The 22,402-nt window shown below is 40.9% G+C and overlaps 1 protein-coding gene across 1 annotated transcript in view; it reads left to right on the top strand.

The window, feature by feature from the left end:
• Positions 1 to 21,340, top strand: part of HDAC2 (histone deacetylase 2) — a 33,932-nt gene extending 12,592 nt beyond the window's left edge. The window contains exons 7-14 of the mRNA XM_054976299.1: positions 4,428 to 4,520; positions 4,604 to 4,712; positions 11,594 to 11,734; positions 12,414 to 12,522; positions 13,065 to 13,195; positions 15,961 to 16,116; positions 20,688 to 20,745; positions 20,975 to 21,340. Of these exons, the coding sequence (XP_054832274.1) occupies positions 4,428 to 4,520; positions 4,604 to 4,712; positions 11,594 to 11,734; positions 12,414 to 12,522; positions 13,065 to 13,195; positions 15,961 to 16,116; positions 20,688 to 20,745; positions 20,975 to 21,005 (828 nt within the window). The 3' untranslated portion in view covers positions 21,006 to 21,340. The remainder of the gene's footprint in view (positions 1 to 4,427; positions 4,521 to 4,603; positions 4,713 to 11,593; positions 11,735 to 12,413; positions 12,523 to 13,064; positions 13,196 to 15,960; positions 16,117 to 20,687; positions 20,746 to 20,974) is intronic.
• The last annotated feature ends 1,062 nt before the right edge of the window (positions 21,341 to 22,402 follow it).

The following is a 22,402-nucleotide window of genomic DNA, read 5'->3' as shown; positions in this document are numbered from 1 at the left end:
CCTTGCTGCATTGGATGTGTACAAATCCCCTGGGCCAGATGGGGTGCACCCAAGAGTGCTTAAAGAACTTTCGAAAGAACTTGCAGAAACTTTGTCGATCATCTTCCACACCTCTTGGAGGATAGGTGATGTGACAGAAGACTGGAGGAGGGCAAATATCCCAATTTTCAAGAAAGGGAAAAAGGACAATCCTGGGAACTACAGGCCAGTCAGCCTGACCTCTGCCCCAGGGAAGATACTGGAACAGATAATTAAAGGTGTCAATCTGCAAGCATTTGGTGGACAACATGGTGATACAAGGAAGTCAGCACAGATATGTCCTCTACAAGTCCTGCCAGACCAACCTTATCTCCAACTGTGACTGAGTGACAAGCTTACTGGATTGCGGGAAAGCTGTCGTAGTTTATTTGGATTTCAGTAAAGCTTTTGACAGTTCATCATCATGTTTTTATAGATAAACTGGCGGACTATGGACTGGACTCTAGAATGATTAGATAGATAGGGAACTGGCTAGATAACCACATCCAAAGAGTAGTTGTCAATGGCATCATGTCTGATTGGAGGGAGGTTTTCAGTGGAGTGCTCCAGGGCTTGGTCCTGGGCCTAGTGCTTTTCAGTATTTTTATAAATGATCTGGATGAGGGTGTGAAGGGATTACTTACTAAATTTGCAGATGACACCAAACTGGGAGGAGTAGCAAACACCCTTGAAGATAGGAATAGAATTCAATGAGATCTGAACACACTGGGAAAGTGGGCAGATTTGAATAAGATGCAATTTAACTTGAATAAATACCAGGTTCTCCGCTTGGGTAACAAGAATACAATGTATGTATACTGGACGAGGGATACACTTCTGGGTAGCAATTTGTGTGTGAACAAGATCTTGGAATGTGGATGGATAGGAAGCTAAGTAAGCAGTCAGTGTGATGCAGCAGCAAAAAGATGAACACAATCTTGGGGTGTATTAACAAAGGCATGACATTCAAATCACAGGGTGTCATTATCCCCCTGTATACTGCATTGCCCAGGCCCCACCTGGAGTATTGTGTGCAGTTCTGGAGGCCTCATTTCAAAAAGCATGTGGGTAAATTGGAACAGATGCAGAGGAGGGCAACCAAGATGACCAGGGGTGTGGAGATCAAGCTCTACGAGGAAAGATTGAGAGACCTGCAAATGTTTAGTTTGGAGAAGAGGAGGTTGAGGGGAGACATTGCTCTTTTTAAGTATTTAAAAGGCTGTCACATAGCGGAGTGAGCTGTTCCTGTTGGCCACAGAGGATAGTACTCAAAACAGTGGGTTTAAACTGCAGGAGGGAAGGTACCAGCTGGACGTTAAGCAAAACTTCACATTAAGAGTTATTCTGCAGTGCAATTGGCTGCCAAGGATTGTGATGGATTCCCCTTCGTTCACAGTCTTCAGAGAGCGACTGGACAAATATTTGTTGAGGATGCTTTAGGCTATTCCTGCATTGGGCAGGGGTTGGAGTAGATGGTCTGTAAGATTCCTTCCAACATAAGAGTCTATGATATTAGTAATGAGCATTTTTTCGTTGTACTTCTTATTAGGTAAACCTGTTAAGCCAATAACAGGCTACATGCTCATCCCTAGTTAGCTGTTGGCAACAGTGTCTATTTTTATTGTTGCTTGGTGCTGAATGCCTTTTAAATAGACATGTAATGTAGGGATATGCACCCAGGAATCTTTATAGAGTGCACTGAAGCTCCCCCTCCCATTGGGTGAAGAAAGTGGCGGTGCATGTGGAAACCACCCTTCTTGTGCCGCTTGCAAGTGGCATGAAAAGGGTGGCTTTCAAACTTCCTGCTCTGCTGCCTCCTCCCCCTCCCGTGGGGGGAAAAAGTGGCAGGGCAGGAAGTTTGAAAGCAAGCAGCACTTTTCTTGCTGTTTACAATGCAAACAGCTAGAAAAGTGCTGTGGTCACAGCTGCTGCCACTTTGCCCGAAGCTTCCCAAAGTGATATGAATCACTTCAGAAATCTTTGCTTCGGGATTCCTGAATCGGCTCAGCAATGCTGGGGCCGATTCAGTAATCCTGAACCTTTCCAAATCTGGCCCAATTTGAGTTAAAAACCTGAATCATAAACCCAAAGTAATGTATTACTAGCTTTGAGAGAGCTTCTTTATTTCAGTTTGATGGACTACAAGATGTTACGGTTCTTATTTTCACATTATCTGGTATCAACAAGTATGGTTAGCATGTTTTTGTTACATGCCAGGTATGTTCATCAGCATTAACTGTGGATCTAAATAATTTTTTTTAAAGGCAAACGTGGTTGCACTTGCAAATACACTGATAATGTGAAGAAAAGCAACTCAGCAAGGTCAGTCAGAGAGGCTTAGAGAGCCCAATATGGCTGATGAAGAAAATTGCCCTGTGCTTCTGGATCATTTGATTTCTATAATTGGTTTAATATGCTCAGATACAATTTACTCTTCATTTTCTAGTTGTGGAATGTTTAAAAGGTTAGCTACGCTTATTAGCTCTACATTGAGTCAATTTCTGTTTTTTAAAAGTTTTTGTATCATTAAAAAAGAAAAGTGCAAAACTTTTAATTTCAGAACTGCTGCAAGCCACAGTACCTTAAGACATGGTATAGTAAGAAATGACTTGAGTGCTGACACTGTCCATGCAGGCAAGTCATGTGAATTTGAAGTGGGTTCTGCCCCGCAAAAATCAGTGGCACAAGAAATTTGTTAAGCAGTAAGGTGCCTGTATCAAACAAAGAGGCTCTCTGTGGGAGAAGATGGTCCTATACTCCTAGAAAAATCCCCCACGCTATATATTTCAAATTTTTTGAGGAAATTTTTAGAACATTTTTACAAACAGTGTAGAAAGTGCTATGTGCTTTGAATAAATAGTACAAAAACAGGTAATAAATAATATCTATACAATAAATATCTACAACCATCAAACCACTCTTCAATAAATCAATTATATAATAGCCAAATATAAACCAGTACAATCCGTGTAAATTTAAATAGTCGCTCCTGGTACTTCTCTCTGTGGCCTCACGGCTTCATTCAATTTATAAAGTCCTTGTGTTTTTGAAGGACCGATAGTCTTCAAAAACACTGACTGTGTTCTTCTTTCTTGTAATCTTGGATGTTCAAGGTTAGTATCCAGCTGTGGAACTCCCTTGGGACAGAAGTTTCCCAACAAACTGCTAGCTGCGTTTGTTTCGCTCTGACGAGCTTCCTCAGGGGCAGTTATCTACAAGCAAGACCCAGACCGACTAAATGGTGTATTTTTCATTTACTTACGTTAATGTACTTTCATTCATACACCAGATGTACTTGCTCTTTCATCCGATGGATGCCTCTGTCACAGCATGGCAAGCACACACAGATCTAAATACCAGTGTACTTAATGGGACCATACACTAAATCAAAGCAAGATGGATTAAATTTAAATGAAACAAGGAAGATCCCAGTCCTGATTCAAACCTACTGATACCCTTGATCCTACCTCATAAATCCACCAGGATTCACATTGCAATAGCTGTCTTGTTCTAAACGTTTCCTCAAAAAATTTAAAAATTTGGTATATGTAGTGTGGAGGATTTTTTTTCTAGAATTAAAGCAATAAGGTGCTACAAGGCTCTTTGTTTTCTTTACTGCAGTAAACTAACATACCCACCCTCCTGAAAATACTGTTATAATTTCATGTTGTTGTACAATATCTCTTTCTCTGTGCAGGAGTAAGAATAGCTTCTTCCTTTACTTTTTTAAAAATACATTAGCTGTTATGCTACTAACATATTTAGAGGATCTTTAAAATTACTTGCAAATGTTGATGAGTGGAGAAAAATCAAATATTTTTGTGCATTTAGTGAATTGTGGCATGTTTCTTATAGATGTAATAGCATGTGACTTTACGGATCTGACCGAACAGGCACATGACATTACTCCCCATTCCCAGGTAATTGGTTATCCTTTAAAATGAATCTGCCTGTCTGTGTCTGTGTTACACCATACCCACTTTTGGTGAAAAAGAGCAAGAGCATTTATATTTTTTCCTTATAATGACTACAAGCCACACTTTTCTGAGTTTGAAGAAATTAATACAATCTTAATTTTGCTTTTGGGTCTGATTCTTTCGTATGGTCACATGTGTATCCTTCCATTCTACTGGGTATATTTCCTTGTACATTGATTTCTTCTATACTGCATGGATCAAATGATTTATCTGAAGATTTAATCTGGCATATCTAACATATCTGATACTGCTTTTGTATATAGTAATAATACATTTATTTCAAATTTCTATGCGCTTGTGATAGCAGTTTAAGTGTTTCTATGCACTTTTCTGGGTGCAAATAGTTTTGAATTAAGTAACACGAACTGGCATACTGTGCTGTGGCTTTTAACACCATTGTATTCTTTGTCCTTGTGTTTATTGTGTCTTTAGGACATAGGTGCTGGAAAAGGCAAATACTATGCTGTCAACTTTCCAATGAGAGATGGAATAGATGATGAATCATATGGACAGATATTTAAGCCCGTGAGTAGATTCTAAATCCCATTTAAAATGCTAATACCATGCAACTGAATTAAAAAAATTTCATAGTATCTGCTTCTTTACAGATTATATCCAAAGTAATGGAGATGTACCAGCCCAGTGCTGTGGTATTGCAGTGTGGGGCAGATTCACTGTCTGGTGACAGGCTGGGATGTTTTAATCTTACTGTTAAAGGTAAAAAACAGAACCTTTTTATAATGACAACTCTGTATGCATGGATTTTTAAAAAACTACTATTAAGTGTGGGAGGGGAGTTCTGAAGCTTAGTTCTTTCAAAGTAATTTGCTTAATATTAAGAATAGTTCCTGAGGAATCGAGACACGTTCCTTTTTCCACTTGGTCTGAATTACTGTGGTCAGGCCCAATTCAGATATAGGCTTGCACTTAAGAAGCCCTAGGCATTTAGTTAGCTTCCTAAATCAGATCATTTAATTCCTGGCAAGAGATACACCTCAGCAATACCTTTGGTTCATTATAGGTATAGTACAGAAATAATACTATTAGACAATCTTTGCTTCCATTTTATTACAACATAGCTATTTGCAGGGCTTTTTTTCTGGGAAAAGAGGTGGTGGAACTCAGTGGGTTGTCTTCGGAGAAAATGGTCACATGGCTGGTGGCCCCGCCCCCTGATCTCCAGACAGAGGGGAGTTCAGATTGTCCTCCGCACCAGTGGCGTGGAGGGCAATCTAAACTCCCCTCTGTCTGAAGATCAGGGGGCGGGGCCACCAGCCATGTGACCATTTTCAAGAGGTTCTGGAACTCCATTCCACCATGTTCCTGCTGAAAAAAAGCCCTGGCTATTTGTATCTTTAATACTGTTTAACTCAAAATAAAAATATACCATCCATTATTACTACATATACAATTAAAGGAGAGCAGTTACTTGAACCCATAAAAAATCTTACCCAAAGATCAGCAGGTCAAAAGCAAGAAGCTCCCAATCAATTCAGCTCCCCATATTGATAAAGTTTTAAAATCATCCTATAACTATGACAATAAGGGCTCACATACTTGGCTAACTAATTAACTTCAAATACTATACAAAGTTACCTATAGGTATGTGCAAAAAAAATCGGTTTGGTAATACTGAATGAGAGAAAAAATTCTGTAATCCCAAGTTTTATGAAGATTGGACCCTGGGGTCCAATTCTGTGAACCTCTGAACAAGGTTCCCCCAGCCACTCCATTTGTTCTTATTTTGGGGAAAAAGTCAAAACTGACTCCCACTGCAGAAACTCGTTGAGCAAGGCTTCCATGGCCAAAGGCACGCTCCCAAATGCAGGAAGTCCAACAGAAACAATCTGAAGCCCCCTTCACCCCCCAGGTGCCCCTTAACAACTGCCCACAGCCACTCTCCATTGTTTCCAATGATGGGAGATTTTCCTAGTTCTTTCCCAGGGCCACAAACACACCAGTGCAAGGTTGCCACAGCCAAGGCACACTCTCAACTGCAAACTCATCCCTGGGAAAACCGAACAGAACCAAATAAATAACCCCCCCAACTCCAGCACCCCCTGAGCAAGCTGCCCAGCCACTCTCCATTGTTCCCTATGAGGACTAACATTCACACCAGAGAATCACATCTATTCCACCCAAACCAAACTGCAGCAACGAACAGTCTTACAACTTAACCCAGCAGAATCAGTGTCATTCACAGCAGCCAGGCTCTGGGTTTGACCAATAGGGCACAGAACAGAACCAAGCAGTACCCAGCCTCACGCCCAAGGCAATGGCAATCAAGAACGGTTGCTTATGATGGATCTCACAGCCGCAAGCTGAAAGTGAGAATGAGATGTACTTTTGGGAAACTCAAGTTATCCTCTATCTCTGCAGCTACCCTCACTGGCTCAGGGTCTTGATGTACAGGCTGTGGCAACCTTTCATCACTCGCTGTCCCTCCCATCCCTGCAGTGAGGAAAGTTAACATTAGAACAACACATTGCATCCATTATATTACACAATAGCATTATGTAGCTTCATTTGGGTGTTTCTCTGGGTTTTCCTCTGTGACACATGGTGTGCCATTCTCTACTTTCCCTAACATCTCTCTGATTCTTCCCTCCCAGTGGCCAGAGAACAACATTTCTGGGGCCTCTTTTCTCAGTTATCTGCACATATTTATGCTAATGTTGGCTGGTGGTTTTGTAGTGTATGTGTAGGGATGGGGGGTTCCAAATTAGAGTGTGCATTTGTTGTGCAAATTGGATCAACTGTCTTCTGGTTTTCTACCTAACTTAAATCTTGGGAAGAGCATTTTTCCCCACATCCCTAACACAGACTCGCAGAAGATGCAAGCCTCTAGGTGGGCTCACCTCATTCACCCTGGAAATCCAGAGTTGGGAAATCAGAGAGTGGCATGTTGACCTTCAGGAAGACCAACTGCTCAACTCTCCAGTGGAGCAGGCGAGTGTAATGCAAGCTGACAGCGTCACCCTCATGGGAAAAGATGTTCTTGCTCTACATGCTCTTCGGAGGGAATGAGAGGAGCCTCTAAAGCCACAAGAGAGAGGTCCAGCCAGACCACCTCTTTCTTGGCCTAGTAGCTCAGAGGATTGGTGGAAAGCAACTTTCAAGACTGATAGATAGTCTGCCGAATTCTGGCTCATGCAGCTCACGTCCCCAGAGGGACCGAGTTTCTCCATCTCTGTGGACATCCCAGAGCTGGTCATGATGGGAGCCTGTTGAGAAAGGGGCTGGGCAGGGACAGCAGATCTGGGGCCCCCTGCCCCATTTACTGGCAGGAAGCCCCTCTTGGCCTGCCCCCCTCTTGGCCTGCCTATGCCACACCTGCGAAGAGAGGGCTCCACATACTAAATCTCCAGGAATTTCATAACTTGCAGCTGACGACCATAGGGGAGGGATGTAGGTTGGAGAAAAATAATGTCCCACACAGGCCTGTGCGAAGCCTGCCCTGGCCCCATCCTACACCATCCTTCATTCCTGGGCCCTCAGCCTCATGGGCCAAGCCTGCTGCGGCTCCATCCTGTGCCATCCTTCACCCCCGGGCCCTCAGCCTTGCAGGCCAAGCCTGCATGGCCCCATCCTGCACCATCCCCAGGCCCTCAGTGGCCCAGGCCAAGCCTGCCCCGGCCCCATCCTGCGCCATCCTTCATCCCTGGGCCCTCAGTGGCGCGGGCCTGGCCCAGCCCCATCCTGTGCCATCTTTCATCCCCGAGCCCTCAGCCACACGGGCCAATCCTGCCCCGGCACAATCCTGCCCCATCCTTACTGTTCAGAGGGCGCCAGCTGAGCAGGAAGGTGAGGCCCCAGGAGAGCAATCCTGTGCACCAAGAAGTAAGATTCCGTGCACAATTGTGCATGAGCGCACACTAGAGGGAACGCTGGTGCCAGTTGCTGCCTCAAACACCTATGGGAGTTGTGCTCCTGCAGCCGCCTCAGGTCTTGCTGTCACCAAAAACCAGGCTGATGAATGGCAGCTGTGCTGGACCTCCTCCTCACAGGTGGGGGGAGAGTCACAGCCCTCCTTTCCACCCCTCTGGTCTTAGCCCTCACCTTTTCCTCCAAGGCCCCTCTCTGGTCTCCTGTCATTCATTCTTCTGCCCCTTGTAACCTACACTAATCTTATTAAACAGTTAAATTACCAATTCACCAAAGCACCTAGCCAAAAAGTTTTTTTAAAAACCCACCCACCCCTACTCTGAAAGATTGCTAATGATTGTGGGTCTAAACCTGGAGATGAACACACAAATCTCTTTTTAAAAGGCACTATTTAAGTATGTGGCACTATCTAGCAAGTAGCAAGCAGCAGCTTAATTCCTCTTCATGGATCAAGTGATACCCATAAACCCAGTCTACAGGTTAGCCTATAACAAACTCCAAAAAACTGCTTCTAATGTGCCAAGCCTGGAACAAAGGAAGCAAAGATGGGCAGGGAAAGCATAGTTAAATATCACCATGGGCAGCCTATTTATCTATATAATTTGACTAGAATACACTTGAACCATTCTTAATTCCTATACAAGCCTATTAAGGGGAGGGGGGAATCCTCTGTCATTCTCTAAAAGCTACAAATTAATAATAACAACAACATTCGATTTATATACCACCCTTCAGGACAACTTAACACCCACTTGGAGCAGTTTATAAAGTATGTTGTTGTTATCCCCACAACAATCACCTTGTGAGGTGAATGGGGCTGAGAGAGCTCCTAGAAGCTGTGACTGACCCAAGGTCACCCAGCTAGCTACAAGTGGAGGAGTGGGGAATCAAACCCGATTCTCCAGATTAGCGACCCGCCACTCTTACCACTACACCAAACTGGCTCTACAGTTTTGTTTTACAAGACCTACAGCTAGCCTAACCAATAAAACGTTTTGTAAAAGTTCACCACCCTTTCTGAAATTCCCAAAGTGCATTCAAATACTGCTAGTTAATTTAAATTAATGTTTAACAGGAAGGACCTCAACAATAGGAGAAAACAGCCCCCCCCCCAGAAGAACAACAAGCAAACCTTACAGTAAACCAAGCCACATTTCTATGTTAACAGAAAACAGAACCCAGCAAAAAAACCCCAATCAAACTTCTGTAAAGAACGCAGCACCCCAAGCCCCAACAACAGGAGAAAACAGCTCCTCTCCAAAGAACAACCAGCTAAAATTTACACAGCAACTAATGCCAACTATGAAAAGAAAGCACCCACAGCAGGGGAAAACATAAACCTCCTCGAAGAACAAGTAAATTTAATTAGCAGAAACTCTAAAACACCTAAGAACAAAGCACCCTAACAGGATAAAACTAAAAACCCACCCAAAAAAGAACAAGCAGCAAAATGAACACTAAATAATAAGTAAAAGCCAAACCAAAGTGTGCACACACCCCACACACAAAAGCCACACTAAATCACCCCCCCCCACACACACACACACATACACAGCAAAAAAAAGGGAAACTTAAAACTTTTCCCTTCCCCCAACCCTATCCTTCCCAGACACCAGGCCAATCCCCTTTAAAGACAGAAAAAAACCACTGAGTCTGTGACTCTGAAACCAAGAAGATGCAGAAGTCCTCCTGGTGCAGCAGCAGTCTAGGTCTCAGCAGTCAGAAATCCACTGGGCAGCAGGAATCCACTCCAGCAGCAGGTCAGAGAGAGCCAACTGCCAGAAGCGGACAGGTAGTGTCTCAATCTCCAAGACGAAACGAAACACACTACACAACTTGGAGGCTGCTCTGAGGCAATCCTGCCTATTTAACTCCTTGCAGGGCAGTTTAAAAAAAAAGGCACTTTCCTTCTAGAGAATCCTGTTGGCCAGAGAAGGAGAGCTTCTGCAAGGATTGACCACTCATTCCCCATCCCTTCCTCATTCCCCCTCTCTCCTGCCTCTGTTTCACTTCCCCTCCCATCTTCCCTCTCCCATCTGGGAAAAGGGGGGAGAAACTGTTTTTTTGCTGTTCCTTAGGAAAGGAACAGCAAAGGTACAACCCAGCTGTAGTTATCTAATGTTACCGAATTAAACCAAATTAATTTGATAAACTTCCGTTTGGGAATACTGACTCTGATTCAGTATTCCCTTTTCAGTTTTAGTAATCCCAAATTCCACTGAATCCACTGGAATTTGGTATTTCTAAGGGACTACCAAACCAAACTGCATCAATTTGGTGTAGTGGTTAAGAGCGCGGGACTCTAATCTGGAGAACCGGGTTTGATTCCTCACTCCTTCACTTGAAGCCAGCTGGATGACCTTGGGCTAGTCACGGCTCTCAGGAGCTCTCTCAGCCCCACCCACCTCACAGGGTGTTTTGTAATAGTAACATACTTTGTAAACCTCTCTGAGTGGGTGTTAAGTCATCCTGAAGGGTGGTATATAAATCAAATGTTATTATTATCTCTAGTTATCTTTACTTCAATATCTTCTTAAAATATCTTTTAAGTTAGTTCATTCTTGTTACTTTTTATCATAACAAAGCTTATTTAAAAATAACTATTACAAGATTCTCATGCCTATGAATACCTTTAGACCCTCACTTGATACACCCCGTCTTTGAAATATAGCTTACTTTTGTGAAGTTTGGAGATTTTTGTCATTCTCAGATGCTTCTACTTCTGGGCCTCAACACATTGTATTAATTAATATGAATTAAACGGTATCTAATCTATAAAAGACCATGTTTTTGTGTTACCCCTTTATTGCTAACGTTTCTCCAAGGCTATTCTGTTCTGGGTCTCTAGACTCCTTGTTTGGCATGCTTAGCTGAGAAACTAAGCTGTTTCTGGCCTGCAGAAACATCTGCCATGACCCTTTGGTCAAGACCAGCGACTGTTCCCCAATATTCCTGGCCGTATCTTTGACAGTGTTTCTATAATTCCAGATAGCCGTTGGGTGCCTTGCCTTAGCTAGTTTTTTTTCTTCAGACAGTTGTAAGCATTAATCTTTAGCATATTTCATTTTCTGTATAATCATGATGCATCTGTTTTCATTCTGTTTTTTATTCCCTCTGATTCTTTTCTTTTCAACTAAATTCCAAAGGGATGGGTCATTCAGTTTGGTCATTGTATAACTTGTATATACAAATGAGACTTCACAGTTTTTTGCACCTCAAATGGTTCACAGATGAAGGTGGTTCACATTGACATTTACCTGAACAGTGATGGTTGAGTAATGAGTGCATACTCTTTTCCAAAAGAAATGTGTGAAACATATGTTCCATATAACGTGTGATTGCCCAATTTTGCGATCTAAACATCTTTAGACTTTAGTTGTATGTAATCAAGTGATGCATATACTTATGAAAACCAGCTCTAAAACAAGGCATGATGAATGAAATACGATTGCCAGTAGTTTGCTGCAACCACATTACTGATACACATTGCAGTCATTCTAAGGGTAAATAACAAAAACATTATTAATTTTGGTTAAGCTGTGTATGCATTTGTCTGCATTTATGACAGCATCAAGGAAATCTATGTATAAATTGCTGTCATAAATGCAAAACAGAAAAGCAGATTCCCAAACTGAGATGTTGTATCTGTCCTCATTCCACTCTGTAGTTCTTGCATTTCTTCAACATATTTAAAATTTCTCTCATTGTGGCAGGCCATGCTAAATGTGTGGAAGTTGTGAAGACTTTCAACTTGCCTCTTCTGATGCTTGGAGGAGGTGGATATACCATCCGTAATGTTGCTCGCTGTTGGACCTATGAGACTGCTGTAGCTTTAGACTGTGAAATTCCTAATGGTAAGTTTTTGAGAAATAACATGCCTGACTCTGAAGGTTGAAAGTTGCCTCTCTACCTCTAGTAAAAGTAAAGAGTCCAGTAGCACCTTTAAGACTAACGTTACTGTAGCATAAGCTTTCAAGAACCACAGTTCTCTTCGTCAGATCCCAAATTCTAGCAGCCCACGTGCATTGTGTTCATACTCATAATGTATGTAGCTGTATCCAGCTCATATTGTTGACAAGTAACTGGTGAAAAAACTGCTAAACAGTGCATGTCCCTACAGACAGTTAGCTGGCAAGGAGGAGGGGGTGTGAAACACTCTCACACACAGAGCCCATATCCATGATTGAAGCTGCACGTAGATCTTGAATTTCTCTTGTAGAGAGTTTCTGTGAATCCTGAAAAATAACCTCCTTTATAAGGATAGCTGGTGTCTGTATTCTGGGTAAATTTCTGGGAACCTTTCATGTACAAAATTCTTAATTTATATATCAGTCTTTGAATATTGATGCCAAGGATATTACATCCAAAGAATAAATTAACTTTTCATTAACTATATCAAGTAATGTGAAGGAAAGCGATAAGCAGTGTTTTCTACAATGTGATCTAATAGGTTGTATGATCTGGAGGTCATGGACAGTTTTGTTGTTGGGTTCTAAGAAGCTTTTGTCATTCTTTTTCTTAAAAAAAAAACAGAATTGCCATACAATGACTACTTTGAGTATTTCGGACCAGATTTCAAGTTACATATAAGCCCATCAAATATGACAAACCAGAACACTCCAGAATATATGGAAAAGATTAAGTAAGTATTACTATCCCAATGTGAATATAGGTTAATGCAAAGTGTTGAATAAAGGCATGTCTTTATTCATAAGTTATGCATAATTATGGGAATCAGGAAAAGTGAGGGCTCAATAAGATTTTGGACTCTTGACAGCAGTAAAAAATGATATTTAAAAAGGAGTGAGGAAAACTTTACTAGCCCAGTCTGAAAATTAATCTGGTCAAAGTAGATTGTTTAAGTGGTTTAGCAACTAAAAGAAATTTTGCTTTTATTTCATGTTACTAATTAGTTTTGACTGAACTTGAATGCCTGCAATAACTTCTAAGTGGTATTTTTAAAAGTGTGTGTTTCAAATATAGATAGCTCAGCTTGTATAAACCCTTTTGTATTTTTCCTTTTTGATAGCACTGCCTGCCTTTGGTGTTCATGTTATACAACCTTTCTTTTCATGGGGCAACTAGGTATTTTGCATGTTAAAAAACAACCAATCCAAACAACCATTCTATAGGAAAGAAAATTTTATCATGAAGTTACTTTTCTCCATGTTATTTCCCTTGCAGGCAACGCTTATTTGAGAATTTGCGCATGTTGCCCCATGCACCTGGTGTACAGATGCAAGCTATTCCTGAAGATGCTGTTCATGAAGACAGTGGTGATGAAGATGGTGAAGATCCCGATAAACGTATTTCTAGTAAGGAGGAGCCTAATACTAGAAAACTTAATATAAAATCTAAGCAGTCAGATCTTTCAGCATTCATTGTTTACATTTACAGAATTGCCTTCATTATTCTTTATCTCAGTGTAGTATCCTCCAGCATCCTGGCTTCTGCTGATACTTGTTCTGACACCTGCCGTATGTGCAGGGAAAGAAGGTTGGTAGGTGCATGCCCAGGGGGATTTGTGGTTCAATGCCCAATTCCCCTTTATTGAAGCAAAAGGGCTCTCTATACTAGCTGCTGCTATAACAAAAGGATGGGTAAACTCCACATGTATTTAATCAAAGCTGCCTGCTACCTGCTATTCCCACCCACCCACCCCACACACACCTGCATTTAAGTTACTCCCCACCTTGGTAACGTTTATGGGCAGCTTTTCTGCTTCACAAGGCCCATTCCACTTGGACCTAGCTAGGGTACTCTTGAGAGTACTGCCAATTAAAGACCTCATGCAGTGGGAGAGTGGGCACTTTACCCTTAATCTCTGCTACAACCAGCCACCTATTCCTGGGAGCTGCCAGATGGAGTCCTTGTCTGTTCCATGGCTTGTTCACAGTCTTTTCCAGGACCCTCCTGGTCACGGCATGAGGAATGCTGAGCAAGAGATGATGCCATCATGAGACTTCACTGCTGCTGGCTTGCTCTCCTGCCTGGGGGTTCACAAGTAAGGCTTTGCTTCCTTGTGCAGAGTCCAGTCAGCTCCATGGAAAGAAGGCAATCTGACTATGACACAAATAAGGCCTTCTCAGCACCAGCCTTCTTTTTGTCTCCTTTGGGAATTTAATATATTTGAATACAAGAGAGCAAGGTGCAGAGCTCTGTCTGAGAAGCAGCAGCTATAAGAACTAGTAGGGGACACAGTCATCCAGGACAAAGAATCTCTTATGACAGAAAGTCAACAAGAGCAGTTTTCCCAATAGCATGAATTCCTACCTAACAGAACATCGCACTTGTTGCTGCACAAGTATACATATTGCAAAGAAGTGGTCTGGGATACTTCTAAGTGTCCAGATGAGGGGTGTGAACTTTCTGGGAATTTTGAAGCCATAGAAAACAACTGGTTTTTAAAAATTTCTTTTGGGAGAAAAATGTAAAGGGGCGGGAGGGGGGAGTTAAGATTATATGTGATATTTTCTTATCAAACTTAGATTTACTGCATTAACATTAAATATATTATAACTTAGCATAAAAATGTACTATTTAGTATATTTCTGAAATTTAGAACTAGAAATGCCTTAGTTTTTCAGAGGCAAATTTATAAATATAATCCAATATGAAAGGCAAAGTTGCAAACAGATGGATTCTGTGTTGTGTTAGTCCATGTGTGTTAGTTTTCTGAGAAGTAGAAAAAACTAAAAGCTGAATGTAGAAAATGATGTAGTATACAAAGAAAAATGTTCTGTTTTCACAAAAATAGTCTCATACAGTTACAGTAGGACTAGCAGCATATTTGGATACTGGGTTAAACTTTTTCTACCATTAACAATACTAGAGTTTCCAGTGTTTTGTCATACACATTATGGCATATTAATTGTGGGCAAAATTAGTAACTAACAATGAAGATATGTATTAAAATACCTTGTACATATCCACAGTATACACAAGAATTATGTAATTCTATAAAAGGTTTTATATCTTTATTCTACACCATTTGAGTGAGTAACACCTTGCTTTAAAAACATTTCATGTACTGCAAAAGAAAAAAAAATACTCCAGGGACCCCCAGATTTCTAATTTGGATTTTTTTTAATGGAAAGTTGAAAAGAAATAATGGGAGAGGGGCTTAATGTTGGGGAGGAGAGCCCATAGTATGAGAGTGGTAGTTGGAGACCCTTACTTTAACTAATCCTGGAGAGAAACTGGTTGTTAATCCTCCTTGCTACTACCATTTATGATTATTCTGTAGGATCTTTGCCCTTTATGTTCTCATACGGAATTGCTGTAATCTTTTTTGTGTTCATCTCAAACTTTGGTAGCTAGGTACTTGGCATAATATTTAAGGTTGGTTATTACTCTGGCTAAGGAAATTCTGTCCCACCTTTTTATGGCTATTGCTTTAATTTGCCACCTGATCAATGTATTCCTGGAACTTAAGTAACGATACATCATAACTAATCAGTATTATAGAACTGGTCATATATGAATGATTAGAAACTAACATTTAGCTTTGTTTTCCTTCATCTTCAGGAAGGGGATTAATTTGGCAGGGTACATATTGCAGCTGTTTGTTTGCAGTAAAAGCCAGAGGTTTTAAGTTTGTCTCCCTTTTGGCTGTGACTGAGCCATTCAGGCTAATACGTTCAGCACAAATTGATCATTGTCAAAGATGCTTCTTCTGTATCAGACAATCCTGATCATGCTTTAGCATTGTCCTGCTGGAAATTCAGTTGTATGCTCTTAGTCCTAAAACAGAAACTCTTCCATATAAACAGGAGCCTATACAAGAGCCAGGAAGCACACCCATTGCAGGCATGCTGCAGTGGAAAACTGTATCCCTGTGGTATACACACACACAAACTGTAACATATAATTTCTTGCTGAGCAGATTGCTACTGTCATCTCCATGTGATGGCAGCAATCCATGTATATTGCATAGGAAGAAACTTGCCATGGGATCCTGGTTTCAGCAGCATTTCCATGGTAAGAGAAGTGAATCCCACCTTTAAAGAAAAATCTAGTGACTATGTAATGAAGAAAAAAGCATCCTGAGAAGTCTGTTTGTCTTGCTTTTTTATTGTAGTTCGAGCATCTGATAAACGGATAGCCTGTGATGAAGAATTTTCTGATTCTGAAGATGAAGGGGAAGGAGGGCGAAGAAATGTTGCTGATCATAAAAAAGGAGCAAAGAAAGCCCGACTAGAGGAAGATAAAAAAGAAACAGATGACAAAAAAGCAGGTAAATGGTTAACATCTTAATCTAGTTTCACTCTCTGGTCTCTTTAGTTTAGAATCATCAGTTTACATAAGAACATGTTGGATCAGACCAGAGGTCTATCCAGCATCCTGTTTCATACAGTAGTCAACCAGTTATCCTGGACAGCAGACAGAGCATAGAGACAGAGCCCTTCCCTTCTGCTGCCTCCTCCCCAACCCCAGCACGGGTATTCAGAGGTTTGCCGCCCTGAATATGGAGGCTTCTTTCAGCCACCATGGTTAGTAGTCATTGATGGACCTCTCCTCCATGAATCTGTCTAACCCCTTTTTAGAGTTAACTGTACTCATGACCATCATTATCTCCCAGGGCAGTAAATTCCAGTTTAATTACCTGTTGAATAAAGAAGTATTTTTCTGATCTGAACTTATTTCACAACAATTCTCATTTCAGGAGAAGTAGACATCGTGCTGCTTGGGTACTCCTCCCATAATCTCAGGAGGGCAGTCTGAACTTTCATTAATGCCCTTGGAGCTGATGCCAGCCTGAAGGGCAAACCCCTGAAATGATAGTGATCTTTTCCGGGGACAAAATGTAGGCACTTTTTGTGTGGAAGAAAAACCTTCATGGTAACTCCAAAGTTCCTTTTCGTTGGAAAAGGGAGGAAGTGTTCCCTGTATCCACTTTTCTTCACCCCAAGTATAATTTTTTATAAGCCTCTGTCTCGTCTTCCCTTAGCCTTTTTTCTAGACTGAAAAGTCTCAGACTCTCCTCATAGGAAAAGTGCTCCAACTCCCCAATAATCTTGGCTGTCCTCCTTGGTACTTTTTCTAGTTCTGCAGTGTCCTTTTCAAGATATGGTGAACAGAACTACGCACAGTATTCCAAATCAGGCTGCACCATAGTTTTATACAAGGGCATTACAGTATTTATGATTTTATTTTCAATTCTTTTCCTAATAATTTCTAGCATGGAATTTGCTCTTTTCATGCTGCCACACACTTGGTTACATATTCATTGAGTTTTCCACAAAAATCCCCCAAGATCTCTTTCAATCTCAGCCTTAGCCAATTCAGACCACATCAGCATATATTTAAAATTAGGATTTTTGTTGCAGTATGCATCACCTTACACATAGCCATGTGTGGAACTTCATTTGTCATGAGTTCTTCCCACAGCTCTTCACATTCTAAATATTCTGAATAATTTGATGCCTTCTGCAAACTTGGCTACTACCCTGCTCAGCCCAAATTCCAAATAATTTATGAACAAATTAAATAGCACCAGTTCCAATACTAATCATTTTGGGACCCCACTGCTTACTTCCTATATTGCAAGTACTGTCCATTTATTCCTATTCTCTGCTTCCTGTCATTTAACAAACTTTTAATCCCTGAGAGGAGAAGCCCTCTTATCCCATTATCACTAAGCTTATTCAGGAGTCTTTGGTGAGGTATCTTGTCAAAACCCTTTTGAACTGCCAAGTATGTAATTTCTGCCAGATCACCTTTGTCCACATGCTTGTTAACCTGATCAAAGAACTCCAAGAGACTTGTGAGGCAGGATTTCCCTTTGCAGAAACCGTGTTGATTTTTCCTCAGTAGTCTCTGTTTCTTGATGTTCTTAATAATTCTTCCTTTAATAACATTTTCTGTTAAAGTATCTGAAACAGATGTTAAGACAAACTAGCCTGTAATTTCCTATGGACCCCTTTTTAAAAACTGGGCTGACATTTACTGTTTTATAGTCATCCAGCCCATTTTAGTGACAAGTTACATATTCTTGTTAGTGGACCAACAGTTTAATATTTGAGTTCGTTAAGAATCTTCTGTTGGATGTCATTTGGACCTGCAGACTTAATGGTTTTCAGTTTGCCTAGTAGTCTTAAAACTTCATTTCTCATCACCTCAGTTCTTCAGATGCCCTTACCAAAAACAGTGCCTCCAGCATGGGTATGTGCCTCCCATTTTCCACAGTGATAACAGATGCAAAGAATTCATTTAGTTTTTCTTCCACCTCACCATCTTTCTTTCCCAGGCCTTTTAACCCTTTGTCATCCAACTGTCTCCCTAGCCTGTTTCTGCTGCTCTCAATAGAACTTTCTTCTAACAAAAAATGGTTAGGATAATGCCAGGCTCGCACAGTCTCCGACTTAGTAAGCCAAATGTAGACCACCACCTTCATTCCAGATCTAACAGCAGAATCCCTGCCAGAAGTACGTATCAAATCCCATCAACCTTCAGAAAAATGCCGGGTATCTGATGATCAGTAATGGTAAGGCAGAGGAAAGGCAGGGAATTTCACAGTTTTGGTGCCATGTCTGATAAGGCTGTGTTGCACATAACCATCCCCACCATGCCACAGGTGGCAATCTGTAGCCACCTGAATATCAAGGAATCCATCCAGATTCAAGAATACTTTTAGGCTGTGAATCTGAACTTTAATAGAGGGAAAGTAGCCCTGTATAACCCAGAATGTGCTCCTGCTCCTGGAGTAAAATGATTCTTAACCATTAATATTGCCAAAGAGATCCAAAGAATTACCAGGTAGGCATTTTTCATCCAGCTTCTGGTAGTAGCCATTTACTAGGGTTTCACTCAAACCTAAGTTGAAATCTAGATGAAAAGAATATAGATAGTAAGAACCATTCAAGAATATTAGATGCTATCGTTTGTTCTATCATTTGTGTATATGACACAAAAGGGATATAAGAATGGCCATTAATTATCTAAACCCATAGGGTTCAGAGGGATTCTTCAGAAAAGTTTTCACCAGTATTTCTCTCAAGATCACAGGATATCTTTGTTAAGGAAGGATGAACTGCTTTCACTAACCAATAAGCCATTTCCTCTCTTCCAGTATAAGCCATGATGGTAAAGGGTCTATAAGTGGTGGTTCCTATAAATTAGAACAGCTTTGGCACACCACACTGAAGAGATAATGTGGTGTTGGTAAAATATGCATTCTTTGCATGTTACAGAGCAGGTTCAAAGATGAGCTCTAAGTCATGTTTAGTTTGATTTTCCACCAGTGATTAAGAAATGGTCCATGCAGTTTCATTGTCCTAGCTCCTGGAATACCAAGAAGATAAATCTTTAGGTGGCACCTGTGGGTATTTAAGAGATTGTGTTGACCGCCTGAAGTATCTTCTAGAGCTTTGATCTTCTTCTAGATCAAAGCTTCAACAGGATTACAAGCAGGAAAACCTTGATGTGCCAGGAAACTGAGTTCTGTCAGTCTCCAACAGACCCTCTTAATCAGGGTCTCACCATTGTAGAGAGTCAAACCTTGTGCTTGGTGGGCTGTCTTCAGTTTCTGAGCTGGTATAGTGTAGTGACTGAGTGATTGAGCTGTGAATCTAGAATCTCTTTTGTCAAGAACTTAATATGTGGGCTTCCACAAGTAGACATGGGCGCGAACAGGAAAAAAAATGAACATGGTGTTCATTGTTCATTGCCATCCACGAACAATGAACATTGACGAACATGACCTGATCATAAACATGTTCGTTGTTCATGGGGACCAGCAGGCTCTCCTCCAGCCATCAAGATCTCTACCACACCACTCCCAGAAACCCTACCTGAGCATGCAGCAGGTTCTGTACCAATAATAAATACTAGCTTGGCCCCAGAGCCTGGCAGCAGCCCTGGAACCTGAAGCAGTAGATCCCTACCGCACCACTCCCAGAAACCTTACCTGAGCAGGCAGCAGGAAAAGTACCAGTAGTAAATAATAGCTTGGCCCAGAGCCTGGCAGCAGCCCTAGAACTTGAAGAGGTAGATCCCTATCCCACCACACACAAAGAAAATTCAAGCTCCAATGCACTCTCCCTGTCTCTCTCTCAAAATGCCAATAGCAACTGTCTTTCCCTCACTGTCTGCAAAACCAGAGCTGGGAGCCCTCCTCCCCCCTACTCTTTGCTTCCTTGTAACAAATTTGGAGCTCCACACTTGAAAGGAAGACCTACCTATCAAGCTAAATTGGGCTTAGATTGGGCAGTCCCTGAACTCTGAAGGGAATTGATTGCAGGTGCCAGATTGTCTGGCTTGACGAACAGCAACGAACCAGGCTTGCAACGACTACTTGTTCGTTTAGAATGGGGCCTCACAAACAGCTTGTTCACGAACAGCTGATTGGACTGTTCATGGCTTTTTTTGTTGATATTGCTGTTTGTGCCCATCTCTTATCTACAAGCCATCAGCTCTGCACCTCAACTTCTACATCTGTAATACGGGCTCATTAATACTGACCTTCCTCAGAATTTCATTGTAAGGATTATAACACCAGGAACTAAAAATGACTGGCTGAAAAATATAATTTAGAGTAATACCAACACTTGAAAAAACGATACAAATGTGAAGCATCTTGTCCAAGATTTCCTAACTCTTTTAGTACTTTCAGCTTTTTAACATCTTTAACCTCTATCATTTGTTCATTTTAAAAAAATCTTAAGTTGACTTTTGCATTTGTACAATTTTTCTGAATCCTTTTTCATGAGGTAATTTTTACTGTCATTTTGCCTAGCAGTACTTCAGTTCTCAGTTGTCATCTGGGAATGTTCTTTATTGAAATATGCCACTGTTCATTACTTCTAGATATTAAAGAGGAAGATAAATCCAAGGACAGTAGTGGTGAAAAGACAGACACCAAAGGGTAAGTAAACTGTAGCTATTTTATAATAGGTAGCTGCTTCAGAACATTTGTTACCTTTCCTATTTTAATTATGCACCTGTTTTACATTATGGATGGTAATAAAGCAGTGTTAGCACTAGCCAAAATACTTTATAATGTGAGCATTGTAAACCTCATTGTCTGAATAATCAGGAAACGAAATAAAGTATGGCCTATATTAATGATTGGCTTTTTTCCTCCCTCTGAACAGAGCAAAATCAGAACAGCTCAGCAATCCTTGAATGTAAAGCTTCACATCTGTTAAAGGACACAATACTAACGTGAAAAAATTGCTGAAAGGAACTTTTCATATGGAAAGAGACTGTTGATTTCATTTTTTACTATTTGGCATGAAGCATATTTATTTTCAAACAACTGTGTTCTGGTTTTTGGCAAGTTGTATTGTGAGTTTTCTAATTATGAGGCAAAATTTGTTCCTTCCATCAGGCTTTAAGTAATAGTATTTAAAATGGATGTGAGTTATTATGTTAAGCTTCTAATCTGATCTATTAAAATTTCCTGAGCTGATTTTACTCTTTTTTGTAATTATATCTTTATTAAAAAAAATTGTACTTGGTTGTGTTGTCCATTATTGCATAGTATGCACACATGAATAGATTTCTCAATGCTTGGGAAACTCTGCTATGGAAGAAGCCAGAGAATTCTAGAAACACAAGAGTATTATGATGATTCCAGGTACTTGATTATTTGAAATATGGATCTGGGATGAAGGGATACTGTTACAAGGGGTGAATGAACTGTGCTATTCTTTCTGAAAACAATACCATGTGAATGGTTCTAGCAATTTTTTTTAACTTTGTAGATTTTTGCAGATGATGATGAAGATGAGCAATTTTTTAAGACTTCTGTATATTTAGCCAACTCTTAACATCGTTTAGTTTGCTTCTCAGCCACCTCTAATTGGACATATATAACATGCAAACTGAACAGACATAGCCAAGTGCTTAATAACATTCTGTTTATGCAGCCATGTACAGGCGCAGAAACCAGCTCTCTGAAACCGCCTTGCAGAATAATTCATAATAAAGTGAAATACTGCCTTAAGCAATACTTGTCTGGAAAGCTATCTACTTGCTTATCAAAGTGCCACTGCTGTGCCCCCAAAATTGCTGAGGTTTTTCTAAAGCCAGAAATGAAATGATTGACAACGCATTACCACTGACCTACATAAATGTCAGTACTGATTAAGGGTATGCATAAAGGGAAAAAAAGCTGAAATTACTCACAGAACTCGCTGGTTTGGCTTGTTAAAGCAGCGTATGGAATGATAAACCAAATATGGGAAATGGGACTGTAATGAGCACTTGCTCCCCTCCAAAAAATGTGTGTGTTCTGTTTCAGTCCTTATCACGCAGAGGTCGCTCAGGAAGTGGGGTGGGTTGTCTAGCAGCATCTTATTGGCAAGATGTCTGTCTGCAAAGTAATGGATCCAAAGGGAGGAGACTGAGCCCTTAACACCGTTGCTAAGAATGAGATTGTGTGCAGCATGCATGAGTGCATTTTTCAGAGTTTCTTGGGTACAGGTATGGCTTTGATATTGAAGCTCATAGGAATCAAATCACCAAAGGTTTGCTTGTGCCAGGGAGGGGAAATGGCATGATGCCATGGCATGGTCAAT

The sequence above is a fragment of the Eublepharis macularius genome, chromosome 1 (assembly GCF_028583425.1).
Source record: "Eublepharis macularius isolate TG4126 chromosome 1, MPM_Emac_v1.0, whole genome shotgun sequence".
Classification (NCBI taxonomy): Eukaryota; Metazoa; Chordata; class Lepidosauria; order Squamata; family Eublepharidae; genus Eublepharis; species Eublepharis macularius.
Note: the sequence above shows the minus strand (reverse complement) of the source record. Positions and strands in the feature narration are given on the sequence as shown.